Raw genomic sequence first — 18,614 nt, forward strand, 5'->3', positions numbered from 1 at the left:
AAGCATTATGGAAAAGAGTATATAAAGAAACTTTCAAACACCAATCTGTAAATATTTATTGAATGCTTTCTACTGAGTGTTTTGAGGAATATGAAGGGCACTCTACAAATCCTAGCCCTAGTTATAGAAGCATTTTCACAAAAAGTGTATGCTATCCCAGTTAGTTATGATTAGCTACCATTGGATCATCCTCCAACTCTGCTTAAAAAACAAACAATAGAACAATGAATTGCTCCATTTAGCATCATTAGTAGTGGAACACCTTGACTTTATGACAGAAAATGAATTAAGGCTGTTATAGCATTTCAGCCTTTAACACTGTGGTATGAATCTCCTCAGTGCTCTGTTGGCTCAAATGGTTAAACACTGCTGGTAACTGAAATGCTGGCAGTTTAAACTCACTCAGTTTTTCATAGAACAAGGACTTGGTGGTCTGCTGGGACAGCTCTGCCCTGCCCTATGGGGTCACTATGCATTGAAAATGACTCAGTGGTACAAAACGAGCAAACATGAGGGTGGTGCAGGATTGGGCATAGTTCTGCTCTATTATTTATAGGGCCACAGACTCCTGAAGAGCAGCAACAAAACTAGCTCTATAGGTAAGAGTGTTACACCTGCATTTGTCTGATTCTTTTCTGTGACATATTTTTACCTTTTTCCTCTATTGTCTGATTTTCTTATAAATTAGAAGATCTAAATAATTGTGCAATTTTCATATTGAATCCCTTCTCTCCTTGCTATTTAGTAGATAGATGATGGTGCTTTTTCTAGTCAGTTATGACTCATAGAGACACTATGTACAAGAGAACAAAACATTGCCCAGTCTTGTGCCATTCCCATCTGAACCCATTATGCAGCCACTGTGTCAATCTAGCTCCTTGGTAGGCTCCTCCATTTTGCTGACCCTCTACTTTCCCAAGCATGATGTCCTTGTCCAGGATGATCTTTCCTGATAACATGGTTTAAGTATGTGAGACAAAGCCTCATCAGGCTTATCTTTAAGGAGCATTCTAGTTGTACTTCTTCCAAGACAGATTTGTTTCCTGCCCTGGAAATCCATGGTGTTCTCAATATTCTTCACCAATACCATAACTCACATACACCAATTTTGCTCGGTTCTAATGATTGCCTCTTGGTCTAGGTAGAGGTTCCACGTGTGTACAATGACGTGTTCAGAACTTTCCTTCTTCTCAGTGTTATCTGCAGTTTGTTATGATCACACAGTCATGCTTTTGAACAGTCAACAAACACAAGTAAAGACCTTACTTATATTCCCTGATTCCAGAAAAGATCTATCCAGTGTCAGCACTGACATCCTCTGTTCCATATCCTCTTCTGAATCTAGCTTTAATTTCTGGCAGCTACTTGTGAATGTACTCCTGCAATTATCTTCAGCAAAACTTTACTCACATTTGATATTTATGATATTGTCCAATTATTTCCACATTCAGTTGGATCATCTTTCTTTGGAATGGATCTCTTCCAATCAGCTTAAGCATATACAATAGATAGGTAAGGTTGGTTAGGAGTTGTCTCAGATGAGAGTTGGCTAGCAAATCAGGGTGAGTTCAGCAGATCAAGTCAATATAAGATCAACACAATATAAGAGAAGAATTAAAAATGAGAAATAAGCAAGATAGGAGAGTCAGAATTTGAGAGCCAGTCCCTCTAAGAAATACAACATAGAGGCTATTAGGGCACGAAGTTCAGAAGTTAGAATTTAAGTCCTGAGCTAGATTATTAACTTCTTGATGGTAGTACTAAACACATAATGGACCATGGTCATTAAAAAAAACAAAACTACCTACTCCCCATTTTACACTTTATTTTCTGGATAATTGAAAAGGAGGCTATATTTTTAGATCTCATAATGAGATACAGGTAATGGGTTTATGCAACTTTTCTAAAATAATATATGTTAAAAAAATCATCCACTTGATGTCACTGAGTTTGGATGTTATGAAATGGTAATATATAAAAAAAAAGTCCACTACTGTATATGCTTAAGCTGAAAATCTAAGAACTTAACCTTGGAAAAGCCTTAGGAATGCCACTGTTGTCACTTTGAAGACTAAGGTACACTAGACCCAAGACATGGTTTTTCAATGGCCTCAGCTGTATCTGAAAGCTGGACAGTGAATAAATTAAACCACATTAATAACTGATGCATTCGAATTCTGGTGATGGGGAAGAATACTGAAAGTACCAAGGAATGCAAGAAAAAATCTGTCTTGGAAAAAGCAAAGAAAGCTCCTTAGAAACCAAGATAGTGCGACTTCTTCTCATATACTTTGTGACTGTAATCAGGAGAGGCCACTATCTGGGAAAAGACATCATGCTTGGCAAAAGGAAAGGTCAGAGGAAAAAAAGGAAGATCCTCAAGAAAATGGAGACACAATGGCTATAACAATGGGCTCAAACTTCACAACAGTTGCAAGAATGGCAAAGGATAGGACAGTGTTTTATTGTTGTACATAGGGTCAGAACCAATTTGATGGCATGTCATTACAAGCCAATGTGCCAAGATAATGAGACTATAAAATGTGAAAATTAATGACTATCAATGAAACACATTTAAGAATCGAGTAAGAATCAGAAATAAAGGTAGATCCTAAGCTAGATTTACTATGGATAGAGAAAAGAACAACTGCTAACCAAATGGAGATGCTTACAGCAAAAGATGGAAAATGAAAGGGAAAGTACTACAGAAGAATGAGTAAAATGAGGAGCTAATTCCAGGAACCCAAGCAGAAAGCGAATTTTGAGAATGATGAGGGCAACAAATGTATAAGTGTGCTTTGCACAATTGATGTATGTATGGATTGTGATGAGTTATATTAGCCCCAATAAATGATTTTTAAAAAAAGAATGAGTAAATCAGTTTTCAGCACTCTATATATACATATACACATATATGCATATATATGTGAGACTAAGCAGGTATTAGCTTCACCAAAAATGAGGAAAATCTAGCATAGGAAGTGTAATATTTACCCAAGGTCATAAAATGACTCAGGGATACAACCAGTATTGAATCAAATTCCTTTCTCTTGATTTACTGCCAAATGCTTATTTTAATTAGACCGTGATTCTGCATAAAGTTCTCTGGTATTGCTTAAGAAAATTCTGTAATCAACTTTTCACCACAAATAACCTTTCCCCTTGTCATTCTTTCTTGTACATATTCCCTTCATCTAAAGAACTCTTCTGGGTGTATGTTTTCAAAATCTGTTTAATAATAAATTTATAATTTTACCAAATTACTGATATTTTATATAAGGATATGTCTATCCTTACTGGCCAAAAGTATATAACCAAGCCCCTTTTTGATGGCTTCTAAAAAATTGGATACTAAAAAAAAATTCTCAAAATATTCATTTTCTCAAAATGAATGATTAAAAATAGTATTTCTCAAAATTAACCACAAGTTACAGCTACAATTTTTTTTTTGCTACAAATTTATTAACATGCTCTAGTAATATGGCTGACTTTCTGCTCAGGGAGATCTTGGCATTATCAACTAGAGTGTAGACAAGGTTGTGCTAAAAGCATTGTGTAGAAAAAAGACCTCATTGCTGTTGAGTCCATTCCAACTCTTAGCAAGCCCATATAGAGGGGAAGAATTTAACTGCCCCTGTGGGTTTCCGAAACATATAAAGATCCAACCTTCTCGACACAGTGGGAGGGCTTGCTTTACCTGACTTTAGCACATACTATACAGCCACAGTTGTCAAAACCTCATGGTACAGTGACAGATACTCAGACCAATGGAAAAGAACTGAAAACCCAGAAATAAAATCATCAGCATACAGACAACTGATCTTTGATAAGGGCCCAAAAAATGGTGCTGGAAAAAATGGATATTTACCTGCAGAAAAGTGAAGCAAGACCCTTACCTCACTCCATGCACAAGAATAAACTCAAGGTGGATCACAGACCTTGAAGTTAAACCCCAAACTATTAGGGCCACCAATAAGGGAATTGGGACCAACTTGAGAACTTTGGCACAGGGAATACATAGGCTATCAGAAATAGGAAAGGACACAAACACAGAGGAGGCACAAATTGACAAATGGGATATACTGAAGAGAAAACACCTGTGTACATAGGAAGAATTCACCAAGAGAGTACTAAGAGAGTCCACGGACTGGGAAAACATCTTTAGCAATGACACATCAGACAAAGGTCTTATTACTAATATCTACAATACACTGCTAGCTACCAAAAAGAAAAAAACTAATTGCCCACTGAGGTGGGCGGCAAAGGACCTGAACAGAAGTTTCACAGGAGCAGAAATCCAAATGACCAACAAACTTACGAGAAAATGTTCCCGATCTTTAGCCATAAGAGAAATGCAAATTAAAACAACAATGAGGTACCACCTAACACCTTCAAAGATAGCCCAATTCAAAAAATCAGAAAGCAACAAATGTTGGAGGGGCTGTGGGGAGACAGGAACTCTCATCTACTGCTGGTGGACCTGTAAGTATGTACAGCCACTATGGAAATTGATCTGGTGATATCTAAAACAGATGGAAATTGAGTTACCATACGACCCAGCAATCCCCCTGCTGGGCATATACCCAGAAGAGGAATGAAACAAACCACAGCCAGATACCTGTGCTCCAATGTTCATTGCGGCACAGTTCACAATTGCAAGGAGTTGGAAGCAACCCAAATTTCCATCAACTGACGACTGGATTAAAAAGCTGTGGTATATACATACAATGGAGTACTATGCATAACTAAAAAGCAGGGATGAACATATGAAGCACATCACTGCATGGGAAGAACTGGAGGAAATCATGCTAAGTGAAATAAGCCAAGCACAAAAGGACAAGTATATGAGTCCGCTGAGGTAAGCTTCAAAAAAAAAATGCAAAAGGGGCATAGGGAAAAAGCTTCTGTATGCAAACATTCCTGGGGTGAGGACCAGGTAATATGGCAGGGGCCAGACCAAATACAGGGATACACATGGTAGACAACTAAAAAGGAGGTGGGGAAAGGAAAAAATAATAATTATAAAAAAGGGAATGCAGGGCGGATGATCCCTTCAGGACCAGTGGTATGAGAGGGAGAGTGGGTTGATAAGGGGGAACCAATTACAAGGATCTACGTGTGACCTCCTCCCTGGGATGGACAACAGAAAAGTGGGTGAAGGGAGATGTCATACAGGGCAAGATATGACAAAATAATACTTTATAAGAGTAAATGTTTTTAGAATGATGAGGGCAATGAATGTATAAATGTGCTTTACACAACCGATGTATGTATGGATTGTGATAAGAGTTGTATGAGCCCCTAATAAAATGCTTAAAAAAATGCAAAGAGAAAAAAAAAATCCAGCCTTCCCTTCCCATTGTTAGGCTTCCCTACCTTGGCACACACCTAAATATGTCTCACTTCAAGCCCATAAATTTTAGCTAGGCCCTACCTTCACCACCTTCACTGGAGAAAACGTAGATTGTCTATGCCTACGTCTCAGAAACCCACAGGGGCAGTTCTACCCTGTCCTATAGGGTTGCTGTGAGTCAGAATCAACTTGATGCCAATGAGTTTGGTTTTGTTTTTACCTTCACTAGTTACTGAAATTTCACTGAGAAAAACCAGTAACATTCTAAATACCAAAATCAAAAGTCCATTTTTCAAGTAATAGAGAGGTCTTATGCCAGGTATAGTGTAATAATTGAATAAAACTTATGAAAATTATACATTTTATCTTTATAACAGTTTGAAAAGTATTATTACCCCCCTCTCACAAATTCAAATTAAGGCTCAAAATTACCCAAGACCATACAGTCAGTTAAGCCTGTATGATTATGTTGACATAATCTTATACACAAACAAGTGGAAACAGAGATCTGTTTTCACATACTGGCAATTTCCTGTGAATTCTGAAGATATATTTTGTTCCCAGTTTCCTTTCAAATTCTCCAAGCTTTACATCTATTTCACTATTTCACCATCCTCTACGCATCACTACTTCCTTATTTCACATTATCATCTGGACAATTTAATTTGCTCCCATATTTACAATTACATTCTATTATCATATTATTGTTTCTCAGGCTTTAAAAAAATTATAAACATCCCTCAATAAAATAATTTTTAAAAAAAAGAATAATGAGGGTAACAAATGTACAAATGTGCTTTATACAATTGATATATGTATGGATTGTGATGAGTTTTATGAGCCCCCCAATAAAATGCCTTAAAAATTATAAACATGTCTTGTGATTGCTCTGAAGTTCATATTTTTAATAGATTTTGACAACGAAATATTAAATGTTTGTTCAAATCAACCTCCTCCTTCCTCTCAAGATCTGATGACCTCTTCTGTCATCTGAGAATCAGTACTGAGTCTATATATCTTAAATCAATCTTTCACTGTTTCTCCCTCTCTCTAGCTCAGAATGCAGATAACTTCAGCTGTCTAATTTCATGATCGTCTCCCCATACCTTGGAAACAAAGCAATCATTTCCCTCAGTAAACCTGATCCATTTCTTGTGTTCTGCACTTTGGCTATCAGTCTACCTTGGTCAATGTTTTAAGGGTTTTATTTGCAAAAGGATGGTACTAACACTTAACTTTCTTGGGCTACTATGTAAAAATCAACCATTAAACAGTGCTTATTAGAGCAATGAGTTATTATGGAATACAAAATAGTACAACATACCATCCTAGTCCTCCTTAGGGAGTTTACAAGCAAAACAACTTCCCCAATTTTGTGTCTCTCTCTGTATGTGCAGCATTTTCCCATTTACAAAGCACTCGTAAATATTTTAAATTCTTACATTAGTATTATCATTCCCGTTTTACAAATCAGAAAACAGAATCAAAGTGATTAGGTAATGTCTCATTACCCAACCAAGTGATTGATCCAGAATCCAAACCTCTGGACTTGAGATGTCAAATCCCACTCCCTCTCGTTATGTTGACATCTCCGTATACAGAAATAAATGAAAACAGAAGCCTGTGCATGACAGGCGTCAAAGTAGCACGCCACACAGTCAAGTGACAAAGGGCATGAGCCCAGGCCCCTCTGGGTGCTCTGTTCCCGTCGAGGCCGTGGGCTGCCGGGCGGGACTCCGGCTCTCCCGCCCCCACGTCTCTCTCAGCCCCGTTGTCCCCTGCGGCCTGTCCTCAGTTGGCGGGCTCAGGTGCGATCGCGGGAAAAGCAAGCTCTGCCACCCGATGCGCCCTGAGCAGGGGTCACCGCGGTCGGCCCCGGCCCGGGCCCTGGGCCCAGACTGCGAGGGCTGCAGCCCGAGCGAAGCCTCCGGGACCGCGGCCAGTGGGAAATAGGCGTACCCGGTGGAGGAGGCGACCATGGGGCGCGCGATGCCGACAATTCTAAAACACGGGAACGAGACCGGTGGCAGGATAGCCAGGCCTCCAGCACCAACTGCATCCACTGGGATTGGCCGTCAGCAGGACCCCCGAAGGCTGCGGCAGGACCGAAGCGCGGGGCGGACTCAGCCGGGGTCAGAGCGCAGAGGGCAATCAACACGCCAGGAGACCAAGAGGGCGGAGACGCGACCAGTGGGGGCGGAGTCCCGGAGCGAAGGGGCGGGCACGAGGGGGCGGAAGAGCGGCACGAGGAGGCGGGCACTAGGGCCCCGGGCGCGCGCCGGAGGAAGCGGGCACGAGAGGCTCGCGGCTAGGAGAGCGAGGAGGCGTGCACGACGGAGGCGGGGCCAGGGGAGGCGCGCTCGAAGGGGCGGGGCGCCGCGCGCAGCGTGAGGGCGGGCGGGGCGCGCGTAGAGGCGCCGCGGCTGCGTGACGCGTTTTCAAATCTTCAACCGCCGCGGCCCTCTCTCCGGTGCTTTGCTCTTCTTCCTCGGCGCCTGGAAGCCAGGTCCGACCCCGGAAACTCGGTCGGAAGACTCGGCCTCACCACCGCACCTCGGTCGTCGTTGGCCGCGGAAGGTTCGAGGCCAAGTCCCTGTCAAAGGACAAGGAGAGCCGTGTTTTCGCGGCCGCCCGGCTGTCCACCATCTCCGGACCCAGTATGTAGGTGCCGGGCGGCTGCCATGAACTCTGGAGCCATGAGGATCCACAGCAAAGGACATTTCCAGGGTACGAAGCCCCTCCTCCGCCTGCAGGCCATTTTCATCTCACCTTCCTTAATGAGTGCTCCATTGGTTCCTTAAAGCGTCCACTTCTCCTTTCGTGCTAGTGCGCCGTTCGCCCTCTGTGCAGACCAGCCTTCCGTCCACGGTTTGCCTCACAAAGGGCCCGAGGCCGGACCAGGCCCCGGGCGCGGAAGCTGCGAGGAAACAATGTGGGCACCCCAGAACTCGGGGGCTGCCGACGCCCCGCAATTTCAGTACAGAAGGGCGCTTGTGGCTTTTCCCCTCGTGCACGGATGGGGCGGCGGGGTGGGTGGGTGTGTGTATTTTGGGTCTTTTGTGAAGCTTGTTTTCCTGCGCTCATAAAGTTTAGGAGTAGTGTATTTCAGACACAGTCCCAACATTATGGACAACTCGGGAAACAAGCAAATTTCCATTTCCTAGGGCTGACTTGAAGTATTCCAGCCCCCGCTCCCTATGTTTTTCTTTTTTATATGGCGCTTCCATTTACGAACAGATTGAGCTCACAAGTGATTTTAAAACAGTTCACGTTTCTCGGGTTTGTGTTCAGTGGAAATAAGAGTGAATGGTTCTTCAGTGAACCTCCGTGCTTCCTAACATATGGACAAACGGTAGATGAAACTAAAACTTGAATCGTGAGCCCTGGAGGGCCAAGTTCATTCTGAATAACAAGATTTTGCATATCTAGGTGTTATAGTATATTAGTTTTGAGTTTTCGACAGGATAGCAGATTCTCAACTATTTGTAACATGAATACACCCGTGGAATTTGCATTCCAAGGAGGGAAATGTTTATAAAATGTTTTGTGTAATTCTCTGCCTTCGTTAAAAAAAAAATACTTCCTCCTGATTGAAACTCATTGTAAAAAATAATGTAGAACCTCTTAAAATGTAAAAGGCTTTTTGCCTTTATCCCAAGTAGTACTTTAATATATTGAAAAGCTCACTACAAAATCCAAACCCACGGTCCTCGAGTTGATCCTGACTCTTGACTGTTAACTTGGTAAACTTTTAAGACATTCCCTCCCATGATGCTCTCTGTGAGTTGGTATTGACTTGACGGCAGTGAGTTTAATTTTTCTGAGTTTGTGATATGCTTATTGTACAGTATTTTTTAAACTGACCTTTTGTTTGTATAAAGCATGATTTAAGTTGAAACTTTTTAATAACAGGTGGGATCCAAGTCAAAAATGAAAAAAACAGACCGTCTTTGAAATCTCTGAAAACTGACAACAAACCAGAAAAATCCAATAATAAGCCACTTTGGGGAAAAGTATTTTACCTTGACTTACCTTCTGTTGCAATATCTGAAAAACTTCAAAAAGACATTAAGGATCTAGGAGGGGTAAGTCAAAACCATATACATATACTTTGACTAAAAAAGGTCTGGGAGTGCTACTAGTACTTTTAAATGCAGCAGTACATACACAATCATTTTGGAAAACTTGTAATTAGCCCAAGTTTAAAATTGTTACCAGTTCTTGTTATTGGTAAGGCGGGTAATGGGGGAAGATCTTTGTAATTTGTAGTCTAATGTAAAGCTCCCAAACTTTTAGAAACAAAACTCCCATATTCTAGTAGAACCAATGATTGTTACTTTGGTAAAATGCTGGCGTGTCCTCCAGGCAGCAGGAGCTCCTTGATATTAGCTTTTGAAGATTTAGTTACAATAGACTCCATGACCATGAGTTTGGCTTGGTTTGATATAAATTTGATACAAAAATATAAGCAGCACTTGTATAACAATAAGCATGTTGTTAGCCCAAGTTTAAAATTGTTACCAGTTCTTGTTATTGGTAAGGCGGGTAATGGGGGAAGATCTTTGTAATTTGTAGTCTAATGTAAAGCTCCCAAACTTTTAGAAACAAAACTCCCATATTCTAGTAGAACCACTGATTGTTACTTTGGTAAAATGCTGGCGTGTCCTCCAGGCAGCAGGAGCTCCTTGATATTAGCTTTTGAAGATTTAGTTACAATAGACTCCATGACCATGAGTTTGGCTTGGTTTGATATAAATTTGATACAAAAATATAAGCAGCACTTGTATAACAATAAGCATGTTGCTACAGGACACAGAAAAGCAGTTCAAATCATAGTGTTAAAATTGCTTTAAGGCAGTGGTTCTCAACCTGTGGGTCATGACCCTTTTGGGGATCGTCCGATTCATAACAGTAGCAAAATTACAGTTATGAAGTAGCAATGAAAATCATTTTATGGTTGGGGAGTCACCACAGCATGAGGAACTGTATTAAAGGGTCATGGCATTAGGAAGGTTGAGAACCCTTGTTTTAAGGGATATGCTCTTAACAGAAGGAATGTGTATATAGGGGAACAGAATTCTGTGTTAAGAATCTACAAAATTCTACTTCTGTCTTACATTGCACATTGATTGGATTGTTGTTGTTTCTGTTAGGGGCCAATGATTTTGAACACATATCAACCTTATGTGGCAGAGTAGAACCGCCTGCAGGTTTTTCTATACTGTGCTCTTTATGGTAATAAGTCTTTGTCCTTGAGTTGCTGCGTGGGTTCAAACTGCCAATTTTTTGAGTAGTGGCCAACCATTTAAACCTTTGTGCCACCGGAGCTCCTTGATTATATGATTAGGAAGTTATGAAATTTGGGCAAAATTCTGAGAATTTTTTTAAGATCAAGGGTAATCTTGGATGACCTTTATTAAGTAAGACTATTATGATTTTATTAATGTGTTGTCTTTTTAAAAGACTTTTATTTTGCTGGACTTCCCTAAGTCAACATCTTGGAGTAAATGTTTTCTGAGGAGATTCTTCAATTACAAATTAGAAATTATCTGGAGAATATATAACAAGTTTCCTGGAATTTCTTTATTTACCTTGTCTTTGAAGTCATTTTAACTACATTTTGCTATTAGTTTTTGTTAAAACTAAAGCTTTCCTGTGTGCTTGTAAAAACAGTAACAGGTATCATAATGACCATATGGATGTATTCCTAATTGGTTGCACTACCATTCAAGGGTGTCTTTTTTTTTTTTTTTTCAAGGGTGTCTTAATCTGGGTATAGACCTTCATTTTAGAATTGAAGTGCTGAGGTCCAGAGATATTAAATGATAGCCCTAATCAAAGCATGATTGATCTTTTGGTTCCCACACTAGCATAGCATTACTCCTTTCTGTTCTTCTAGCTACGTACACAAAGTTAACTGTTTTATGTAGTTTGACAGCCTTTTCAAAATTGATGAATCACCGACTATTTTTTTAGTCAGTAATTTTTAGATTTGTGTGACTGAGGTTCAAACATAATTGATAGAATGGCACAGGACCAAGTGGTGCTTCGTTCTGACATACATGGGGTCACTAAGAGTCGGAGTCAACGCGACAGCACCTAACAACTACAAATTGTTTGACCAGTGAAATTCGTCTTAAAACCTCGTACCTAGAAGTCCTACGCATGAAGACAGGGAAACTGCTGTACCGAAAGACTCGTGGAGTCTGGAACTGCTGTCTCTGCCTCTCCACCCATCCCAGTACAGTTATGGAGGGCCTTCCAAAACACCAAATTTTAAATTACCTGTCCAAGATAGGATTTTCAAAATTTTTTATTCTAAAATGGTTTCAAATGGACCAGTGAAATTAGGGAAACATATGATCAGTAATAGTTTTCAGATTTTCTTGCAAAACTGAATTTTTGACTGAATTTGACTTAGAAACTTTACTGAATTTCTCTTTTTAAAAATAATATATCAGATTGTGACACAGCATTATCTTCACTGAAATTCGATGATGTATATTCCCTAGGTCCTGTTTTCTTTCTCTAGTACATAAACTATAAAGAAAAATTGATCTCTATATACTAAGAATACTAAGATTAAACTTTAAGAAATATTAATTTAGTAATTTCTTGAAATCGTTTTTCATGTTAAATTTGAATTTTATTTTAAAGTACATAGGTCTATCCTTTTTATCATTTGCCTTGTTCTTCCCTCAACTCTTGTGTCAATTTGTCATACTGTGGTAGGTTTGATGTTGCTGTGATGTTGGAAGCTATGCCACCTGTATTTAAAATACCAACAGGATCACTTATGGTGAACAGGTTTCAGCAGAGCTTTCAGAATAAGACCAGACTAGAAAGAAGAGGCTGTTCACTCTGAGGGATCAGCTACTGCAAACCTATGAATAGAAGCAGAACGCGGTCTACTGTATGTACCAGAAGATAGATGACCCCCTCAGATTAGAAGACTTGCAAAATGTTATTGAGGGAAAAGCTGCCTCTCAAAGAAGAGTTGACCTTAATGATCCAAAAGGAACAAAGCTATCAGGACTTTCATGCACTAACACTAACTGGAAATTCATCCCATCAACTTGATGCCTAGTCATAGTGACCATGCAGAATAGGGTAGAACTGCCCCTATGAGTTTCTGAGACTGTAAGGCATGTCGAAGAACAAAGAGTTGCAAACATCCATTAATCTTAATGTGGCATGTAGGCAGTATGAATTTAGTTGATGTCCTGGGTAGCAGTGAGTTGAAATGGACTGGTGTTGACCCTTTTGAATTAGACAGTCATGTTTATTATGCAATGGATGAGAAATTCAAGAGGGATGGCATTGTATTCTCATCAAAAAGAATATTTCAAAATCTGTCTAGAACTACAATGCTCTCTGTGACAGGATAATGTTAGCCCACCAAAAAGGAAGACAGCTATTACTCAGATTTATACACTAGCCACTGAAGATAGTGATGAAGGAATTAAAGTAGTCAAGCATACAATTAAGCATGCAATTAAGATGTGTTGATAATTACTAATGATTGGGATGTGAAAGTTGGAAATTAAGAGAAAAGGTCTGTAGTTGGAAAATATAGCCTTAGTGATAGAAACAAAGTTAGCGATCTCATGATTGACCTTTGTAAGCCCAATGACTTCTTCATTGCAAATACCTTTTTCAGCAACATAAACAGCAGCAATACACATGGACTTCACCAGATAGAATACACAGGAAATCCCATTAACTATGTTTGTGGAAAGAGACAAAAGAGCTCAATATAATCATCCAAAATAAGTATATCCTACCTGAATTTAGAGACCATGGTAAATGGAGGAATGATTGAAGTTATCAAATGTGTTATGCTGGGTTGTCTAGAACAGGGATCAGCAAACTGGCTCTGTTAGTATGTACATGTGACTCTGAAGTAAAATTGAAAAAAAAATGTGAAAGGTAATATTCATATAATAATTATTTGATTTGTTTGTAAAAAATATATGCCTGGCTCTTGAATAATTTTTAAATTGTTGTGGGGTTCAGGATTGGCGCCTCCATCTCAAAATTGACCTCTGATCTAGAGAAACAAAAACAAGTGACATAAAAGTATAAGATAAAACTTTATATCAAGAGATAATTTTAGAGAACAGAAAAGTGGGTGAAGGAGACATTGGTCAGTGTAAGACATGAAAAAAAATTATAAATTATCAAGGGTTCATGAGGGGAGGGAGGTAGTGGGGGGGGGCGGAACCTGAGTAGCTGATACCAAGGGCTGAAGTAGAAAGAAAGTGTTTTGAAAATGATGATGGCAACAAATGTACACATGTGCTTGACACAATGTATGTATGTATGGATTGTGATAAGAGCTGTATGAGCCCCCAATAAAATGATTTTTTATAAAAAAAAAAAAAGATAATTTTATATCAAGAAGGCAGCCCAGTCCAACTCAAGTCCATGGGTCTGAAACCAGCTGGAACCCTCTTCAGACTCATGTAGCTCAGGCCAGTGGCAAATGGGAAGCAGGGAGATCATAGGCCGGTGGGTGCAGAGTCTTGTTAATCCAAGGTCAGTGGGAACATGACAGGGCAAAGCTTGAAGCTGGTCAGCAGCCCACCTGGCTACCCCAGGAAGTAGATAGTGTCTTAGCTAGGAGGAAGGCAAAGGACCCAAAAGGATTCGACTCTGCTCATTCTCTTTCATAAACAAAAGGCCACACCTTAAAGGAGGTATCCTCAGGCTTTGACCAGATTGATAGTTTGGTTTGACTCCTCCCCTTATCCAGGACTATCTTCTTGACACTCCTAACTATCACATCTAGGATTTCATTTTGCTTGGATACACAGTACTCTTGGAAGCTGCAAAGAAATCAAAATGATGTATTGCATTGGCAATCTACTGCAGAAGACTTCTTCAAAGTAATGAAGAGCAAAGATGTTACTTTGAAAGCAAAGACGCACTTGACCCATGCGATGATATTTTAAATTGCCTCATGTGCATGTGTAAGCTGGCTATTTAGGAGTAGGTATATTTTAGTTGATGAAGAATGTTGAATGTTCTATGGGCTGCAAGAAGGTATGAATAGAAGTGCAGCCAGTGTGCTCCTTAGAATGGAAGAAGACAAGTCTTCATCTTAAGGATCTTGGACATGTAATCAGAGTACAAAAACCAAATGAGACTTGCCGCCATTGATTCTGGTTCCCTACACAACAGAGAAGAGCTGCCCGGTAGATTTTCCAGACTATAAAATTTTACAGAGGTAGAAAACCATCTTTCTCCTGGAGAGCATCTTATGGGTTCAACTGCTGCCCTGTGGCCATCAGCCCAATGTATAACCCACTATATTACCGGGCACATTAAGAGGAGTGACCAGTCCCTGACAAAGGACATACTTGGTAGAGTATAGGAAAAAAGGGGAAGACCAGCTGACGGCTACATCAATGGGCCCAAACATAAGAGTTATGAGAATAGCACAGGATTGGTGTTTTGTTCCATTGTACATAGGTTTCTTATGAGTCAAAACCATATTGGCACAACATCATCATCTTGCTCTTTAGATAATGTAATGCTCTTTAGATAGTGGCATTGCTTTTTGGCTTAATTGTACTTTTTATGTTTTACTTTCTCTAAAAACCAAACTCACTGCCATCAAGTCATTTCTGACACATAACAACCCAATAGGACAGGGTATCTCTTCACCTGTGGGTTTCTCAGACTAACTGTTCACTGGAGTAGAAAGTTCTCCTCCCACAGAGACTGGTGGTTTTGAACTTCTAACATTGCTGTTAGTAGCCTAAATAGTAAACACCATGCCACCAAGGCTTTTAATAGTTCATTTTTCTGAAAAGTGTATATCTGATAAACTCAGCCACTGTTAACACAGCAGTGAATTCTGAAATAATAATGGAAGTAGCTTTAAATAGTGGCAAGGAGACTTCCCCTTCCTTCCCACATCCATTGAAATAAATTCTTACTCCTAGCAACTGTACTTGGGTTTCTGAGGCTATAATTTTTTAAAATCATTTTATTGGAAACTCATAACATTCCATCCATTGATTGTATCAAGCATATTTGTACATATGTTGCCATCATCATTTCCAAAACATTTTCTGCTTGAGCCCTTGGTATAAGCTCCTCTTTTTTTCCCCTCCCTCTCCCACCCTCCCACCTTTATGAATCCTTGATCAATTATATATTATTATTATTTCATATCTTACACTGTTTTCTTCCTTCACCCATGTCTGTTTGGTTTTTTTCTCCTTCGGGGTGGGGGGGGCAGCTATATATCCAACTTCCCTTCTCCCTCCACGGCCGTCCCCCTAACCTCATGATATCTCTACTCCCACTACTGTACCTGAGAGGTTTATCCTGAATTCTACATGTTGAGAGCTTTTATCTGTTCTCCTGTCCAGCCAGGTTTGTAAGGTAGAACTGGGTCAGTGTAGTTGTGGGGAGGAAACATTCAGGAACTAGAGGAATGATGTGTGTTTTGTTGGTGCTATACTGCACCTTGGTTGAATGATCCCTTTAGATTCCTAAGGGGGGTGGGGTGGCGGGGGGATATCCAGTTGTCTACAGATGGGCTTTCAGTCTCTACAACCCTCCTCGTTCGCATCAATATAGTTGTTTGTTTTGGATCTTTTGATACCTCCAAGGGTATAAATTTTTATGGGAGCCGATAGCCATGTTTTTCCCCTGTGGAGCAGGTGGTGGTTTTGAACTGCCAACCTTGTGGTTATCAGCCCAAGTAATAGCAGTTATAAAGAATAAGGATATGAAGGAGCCCGTGAAAGGTTAAACTTTGAACTGCTAACTGTAACGTTGGCTGTTAAAACATACCAACTATACCAAGGGAGAAAGGTGAGGTTGCCTGCTCCTGTAAAGATTTACAGTCTTGAAAACCCTAAGGAGCAGTTCTTTGCCTTCTAGTATCACTAAGAGTCAAAATCAAACTCAAAACTCATTGCTGTTAAGTTTGATTCCAACACATAGTGAATCTGTAGGACAGAGTAGAACCTGCCTCCTGTGGTTTCCAAATCTTTGCTTTCTTTACTGGAGTAGAAAGCCTGGCATTCTCCCTGAGAGCACTGGTGCGTTGGAACTGCTGAGCTTACTGTTAGTAGTCCAACATGTAGTCCACCACATCACCAGTGAGCACAAAGTCAAAGTATAAATAAGACACTACACATGGTATCACAATGAGTCAGTACTACTGGCAAATAACAACATAGCTGATAGGCTGTGTACATGTTTGATTTTCATAATGTGGTAGCAAGGGTATTTTAATGTTACTTGATTGCCAGGAGATTAGACTTCTATTGAAAAATTGAACTCCGGAAGTTTATGTGAAGTAGAAAGGATTTGGTGTGTAAATTGGGTACTTCACTCATTTATATACTGCCTGACCCTTGCAGGCATTTGTGTTTTCAATATCCAGAATAAGTAAACATGGATACTTAGTGACGAGTTGGTGAAAATGAATGTTGCTCAGAAAAATAAGTAATGATTTGTACTTACGTAAATGGCCATTAGTCTTAGCAGCAATATCTAGTCAATAGTAGATGAATTTAACTTACCTTTTATATAATTTCTCGTTTTATTTTATTACCTCTGTTGTCATGGAGAAATTGTATATAAACGATATATTGCTGTTTAAAATAATTTTAGAAGGCTTTGTTTTAGTTATTATTTCCTGTACCTGAATGGCTGTGATCTTCAGTAATATTAACTTTAGTCCATAGGTTTATAATTTCAGATATTTAGCAATAGTTTTCAGATATTTTAATGGGGAATATCTTCCAACAATGCTAAGGACAAATTTCCCTCAGGTAGATGTTATGGATAATGTAGCTATTTCAATTTAAGTAATCTGATTAAATTAATTAAATTGAAAATATAAAGTTTAGATGCTCAGTAACCATAGCCACATTACAATTACATAGTAGCCACATGTGCCAAATTACTAGCATGTTATTTCATAAAGTAGTACTTCAGAGCATAAACATGTCAATAACTATTCACATCTGGTTCTTATTATTGATACAAAACCCTTAGCTTCTTTTTGGCTCAGTTTTCTGTAAAATGAGGATTATATTAATACTAGGGAGTTGTTATGTGGATAACACTGATTAGAATATATAAAGTATCTAAAAATGTCTTATACATGCTAGTACAAGCGTTATGTTGCTGGAGCTCTTATTGAACAGTATATAATAGTATATATATATCATCAAATTACAAGATAGTAAATCTAACTTTGTAATCCTACATTGTGCCTAGTATCTGAAGCAATCTAAAGATTTTATAACTTCCTCTAAAATACTTTAATTTTCCTTTTCTCCAGCGAGTTGAAGAATTTCTCAGCAAAGACATCAGTTACCTTGTTTCAAATAAAAAGGAAGCTAAAGTTGCACAGACCTTGGGTCGAATTTCTCCTGTACCAAGTCCAGAATCTGCATATACTGCAGAAACCACTTCACCTCATCCCAGTCATGATGGGAGTTCATTCAAATGTCCAGACTCCGTAAGTATCTTTAAAAGCACTTAACTTGAGCAGGCTGACAGTAGTGGATTTCACTTAGGGAGAAAATATTACCTGTATTCTAGATGACGTTTGTCAATCATGAATACTGTACCTATCTTACAGAACGATAAATATGCGCTAATATGATTTATTTATATAGTCATACCCTGTATGCACTAAGGATATCTCTTAATTTTTAGAGTAATTTGCAACTAAAATACAAAAAGTAACAGCAGACATTTTAAAGAGATAAAACAAACTTTATTGTTGCAGAGAGAGAAGTGAGTAACCTATTACTTACGTGCCAAATCTAGCCCTCTTGTTCAGCCTGCAAGCTTAGCATGGTTTTTATGTTTTTAAATAAATGGTTGGAGGAGGAAAATTAGAAGGCAAATATTTCATGACGTGTAAATTATATCTATACATATATATATAATCATTTCATTGAGGGCTCTTTTTTTAATCGTTTTATTGGGGACTCATACAACTCTTATCACAATCCATACACACATCAATTGTATAAAGCACATTTGTGCATTCATTGCCCTCATCATTCTCAAAACATTTGCTCTCCACTTAAGCCCCTGGCATCAGCTCCTCAACTTTCCCCTCCCTCCCCTGTCCCCCTCCCTCATGAACCCTTGATAATTTATAAATTATTATTTTGTCAAAGCTTTCCCTGTCTGACGTCTCCCTTCACCCACTTTTCTGTTGTCCGTCCCCCAGGGAGGAGGTTATATGTAGATCCTTGTAATCGGTTCCCCCTTT

The 18,614-nt window shown here is 39.3% G+C and overlaps 2 protein-coding genes across 5 annotated transcripts in view; one reads left to right on the top strand and one right to left on the bottom strand.

Moving 5' to 3' along the window:
- SLC25A40 (solute carrier family 25 member 40) overlaps positions 1-7,456 on the bottom strand; it is a 41,180-nt gene extending 33,724 nt beyond the window's left edge. For all 4 annotated transcript variants that reach the window (XM_004702641.2, XM_045288888.1, XM_045288887.1 and 1 more), the window contains exon 1: positions 7,313-7,456. The gene's annotated coding sequence lies outside the window, so the exon portion shown is untranslated. The remainder of the gene's footprint in view (positions 1-7,312) is intronic.
- A 456-nt stretch (positions 7,457-7,912) lies between these two features.
- Positions 7,913-18,614, top strand: part of DBF4 (DBF4 zinc finger) — a 28,798-nt gene continuing 18,096 nt past the window's right edge. Inside the window, exons 1-3 of the mRNA XM_030885196.2 lie at positions 7,913-8,080; positions 9,266-9,438; positions 17,667-17,846. Coding sequence (XP_030741056.1) covers positions 8,035-8,080; positions 9,266-9,438; positions 17,667-17,846 — 399 coding nt within the window. The 5' untranslated portion in view covers positions 7,913-8,034. The remainder of the gene's footprint in view (positions 8,081-9,265; positions 9,439-17,666; positions 17,847-18,614) is intronic.

The sequence above is a fragment of the Echinops telfairi genome, unplaced genomic scaffold (assembly GCF_000313985.2).
Source record: "Echinops telfairi isolate 266 unplaced genomic scaffold, ASM31398v2 ScPeMD7_23;HRSCAF=83, whole genome shotgun sequence".
In the NCBI taxonomy this organism is placed as follows: Eukaryota; Metazoa; Chordata; class Mammalia; order Afrosoricida; family Tenrecidae; genus Echinops; species Echinops telfairi.